Genomic DNA, 4,053 nt, shown 5'->3' with positions numbered 1-4,053 from the left:
ACACACACACACACACACACACACACACACACACACACACACACGAACAACACAGCATTAATGTTTTTCATCTATGGTCTCAAAATAGCTTCCAGGCTCAAATGAGTGAGAGAAAGATTTTTTATAAAGGTATTATTCTAAATCCCTGTACAGGATTTATTTCATGGTGATATTATAAGTCACTTCCCTTTGCCCCACAACATTATGCAGTTCCAAATGTGGAGACTTAGGTAATCAGTCACAGCTTGTGACATGCGGGTGAAAAACCAGATGGCAGTCTTGGCTTGTAACATGACATGAAATACTGCCAGAAGACAAATCAGTTAATTTAATCAGTTGTTATGACTATCAGTTTAGTTCATGTACTGTATGACTATGCATGATTGACAACAACAACCATCATTTTTTTGCTGCCATGAGACTGATCATATTGACTGACACTGACACAATAGATACATCACTATCTGAAATGCTTGCAACAATATTAAAAGTATAGTTCACCCCAAAAATTACATTTCTGTCATCATTTACTCGCCCTCAAGCTGTTCCAAACCTGTATGAGTTTCATTCCTCGGCTGAACCTAAAAGAAGATAGTTTGAAGAATGTTGGTAACCAAACAGTTGATGGTCTCCATTGACGTCCATAGGATTTGTTTCCGTACTATGGAGGTCAGTGGGGACCAGCAGTTGTTTGGTTACCCATATTGTTCAAAATATCTTCCTTTGTGTTCAACAGAAGAAACAAACTCATAAAGGTTTGAAACAGCTTGATGGCAAGTAAATGATGACAGAATATTCATTTTTGGGGTGAACGATCCCTTTAACCAGACATAGAAATCACTGTCTGCTGGTAGCAAAATGGCAACTCAAGTAAATTAATAATGAATTGGTTTGAAGGTACAGGTATGGAGTAGAAAAATAAATTAAAATAAAAATGTCATGGCCTACAATCATCTTCATGCTAAAAGTTCTCGATGACAACAGAGAAAATTAGGACAATTATAACTGAGAACTCCTAGAACAATTAAAATGAGATCAGAGGAAAAAGACACACACACACACACACATTATTTTGGACTCCATATCAATTGAAAAACTGCATAGAAAATTGGTGCTTGCAAATGAACTAGTAAAATACATTTATCACAATACAGCAGACTTACTATTTAAAAGAACTGCAAGAACTGCTGACAAACTTACAGACTTCAACAGTGGAGTCATTCAGGTTCCTGGGCACCACCATCTCTCAGGACCTGAAGTGGGACACTCACATAGACTCCATTGTCCAAAAGGCCCAGCAGAGGTTGTACTTCCTTCGCCAGCTGAGGAAATTCAACCTGCCACAGGAGCTGCTGAAACAGTTCTACTCTGCCATCATTGAGTCTGTCCTGTGTTCATCCATAACTGTCTGGTTCAGCTCAGCTACCAAATCTGACATCAAGAGACTACAGCGCACAGTCTGGTCTGCCGAGAGGATTATCGGTGCCCCTCTGCCCAACCTCCAAGATCTTTACACCTCCAAAGTGATAATAAGGGCTAAGAAAATCACTTTGGACCCCTCACACCCAGCCCACTCTCTCTCTGAGCTGTTGCCTTCTGCTCGCCGCTGGAGAGCACCGACCACCAGAACAGCCAGGCACAAGAACAGGCTATATTCAGCCTGAACAATTACAACTTTCATAACCTAGTCCATCATTACTGACACATTTATACATAGCAACTGAAAATTGTACATTTGTAAATGACATAAACTTGTAACATATCTGTACATTCATTAAAACAATTACATAGGTTTTCTCTCTATATTTATACTCCTATATTATATTGCATTATTTGTTTTTCTTACATAAGTGTTATATTTCATCACTACTGTGTAATTCCTATATATATATATATATATATATGTCTGCACTATCTGTACTTTCTTCTGCACTGGAAGCTCCTGCCGCCAAAACAAACTTCTCGTGTGTGTAAACATAACTTTGCAATAAAGCTGTAAAATGTGAGTAGACATTATACACCACGGTTCACTATCATCAGCAACCAGCATCACCCGCAGTTACCAATAAAAACAAGAGCAGTCACATCCGACCCAAACCGTTCATCCTCAACAGAAGAGACTATTCAGATATATTCTTCTCTGACGCGGCCTATAATGAATATCAATAGCTGCACATATGGCAATAAGTAACTATTCCCCCGCGTGTTTAAGCGTGCTGTCTGTCTGAGATAGAACTACATTATCCGGGAGCCAGCGAGCGCAGCCAATGGGCGTCAAGAACACGAGGTGACGAGGAACTTGATCTGCGCCGAAGCGAGAAAACGGCGCGAGGCGAGCTTTGCCGTCAAACCTGGGTCTTTTTGTCTGAAGGTAGGTGTGCCTGCACTGTTATGGTGAAGTTGTTTTGTTAATCTGTTAATTTGTGCGACTTTTCTGTATGCCTAGGATTATTGGAGTGCAGTAGGTTTATATATTTCTGTGACATGCATGTCATATATTAAGTGATAATGGAGGCTTGCCTGCTTATAGTTATAGTGTACACAGTGCGATGTTTAAGTCTTAATTTATGTCACATGTAAGTAACATCTCGTTAGTAATAGTATAATCTGATAAATATCGCAAAGTCACGAAATCTGACCTATAATACGATAAGATGCCGCATGCATTTGAATGCCATGGTCTTGATATACTTTTTGCCACTATGATTGTTGCATTCATAATGCATTGTGCTGCACGAATGCCGTGTTTATGTGCCCTTAATATGCATCTGCATTAAATCGGACCGTTGCAGGTTGGAGTGCAGCGCGAACGGTCAGATTGCATGATGTTTTTGTAGCGTGCATGAGTTATCATGGAGAAGAGCAGGGCGAAGCTGAGCGCGCGGCGTCTTTGTTTGTCTCTGACTGTAATAAAAGCGCATTTTGTCTCTCCACAAAATGCACGTAAATATTGTGGCTCATTCTACAGCAGCAACACGTAAAAATCGCACACTTAGTATAACGACAGAGTATAGAACTTTTTTTCCCTCCTCCCCAAAGTCTGTGGTTTTAACACGTGCAGGTGGAGTGTTTAGGGGAGGGGGTCACGTGTGTGTTTGTGAAGAATACGCGCCAGTTTTTTTCCCCGCGAAGCTGTAGCAAACATTTGCGCGCTAAATTCACAACATGTCGTCATCTCAAATTTTTTTAATTGGTTGGCTGTAGTCTGGGGACCCAGTTTTCGGAAAAAAGTGACAAAACCTCCTATTGGGGCACATCAGGACCCTCGTCAATTGAGAAAAAACCATCACCAAAAAATTTATTTATTTATTTTTTTTTTTTCTTCTTAAAAAAAAAAAGTGTGTGTGTGTGTACTGGTTTATATAACCTGGTGGGGACTTAAACCTGACTACACACAGACTCATGGGTACTCGTGTCATGGTGGGGACCTAAATTGTGGTCCCCACGGGTACAAAAGCTTATAAATCATACAGAATTAAGTTTTTTGAAAATCTAAAAATGCAGAAAGTTTTCTGTAAGGGGTAGGTTTAGGGGTAGGGTTGGTGTAGGGCAATAGAATATACGGTCTGTACAGTAGAAAAACCATTACGCCTATGGAGAGTCCACACATTGTGCAGTATGGCAAGGATTATGTGTATATTATTGAGTAAACAAGATGTACAGCAGTATTGTATGGAACACTAATGTCGCTGATTTGGTTTTTTAGGCATACGTCGATCCTCTAGTCTTTTACAACAATGGCCTCTTCAAGTGGTAAGACCTGTATTTATACGTGTGTAAGACAGGCACGTGACCGGATCTGGATATATTTGTAGTAGTTGAGGCAGAGATCGTCCCTGAATATTGCAGTTAACAAGTGAAGCTTGTTTTCAGATATTTACGTTAAGGAGCTGGACAAGCGTGCCTCAGGACAAGCTTTTGAGGTCATCCTTGGGAGTCCTGCTCCAGATGCCAAGGCTGAGTTCCCTCTCTCTCCTCCTCTGAAGAAGGACCTTTCCTTGGAGGAGATCCAGAGAAAACTAGCCGCTGCAAAAGAGAGACGCAAGGTGCATA

The 4,053-nt window shown here is 40.6% G+C and overlaps 1 protein-coding gene across 1 annotated transcript in view; it reads left to right on the top strand.

The window, feature by feature from the left end:
• The first annotated feature begins 2,284 nt into the window (after positions 1-2,284).
• LOC107693993 (stathmin-like) overlaps positions 2,285-4,053 on the top strand; it is a 3,554-nt gene continuing 1,785 nt past the window's right edge. The window contains exons 1-3 of the mRNA XM_016493609.1: positions 2,285-2,371; positions 3,707-3,753; positions 3,874-4,046. Of these exons, the coding sequence (XP_016349095.1) occupies positions 3,738-3,753; positions 3,874-4,046 (189 nt within the window). The 5' untranslated portion in view covers positions 2,285-2,371; positions 3,707-3,737. The remainder of the gene's footprint in view (positions 2,372-3,706; positions 3,754-3,873; positions 4,047-4,053) is intronic.

This window comes from Sinocyclocheilus anshuiensis, unplaced genomic scaffold (assembly GCF_001515605.1).
Source record: "Sinocyclocheilus anshuiensis isolate Anshui unplaced genomic scaffold, SAMN03320099.WGS_v1.1 scaffold2456, whole genome shotgun sequence".
In the NCBI taxonomy this organism is placed as follows: Eukaryota; Metazoa; Chordata; class Actinopteri; order Cypriniformes; family Cyprinidae; genus Sinocyclocheilus; species Sinocyclocheilus anshuiensis.
This window is presented reverse-complemented; position numbering and strand designations above follow the sequence as displayed.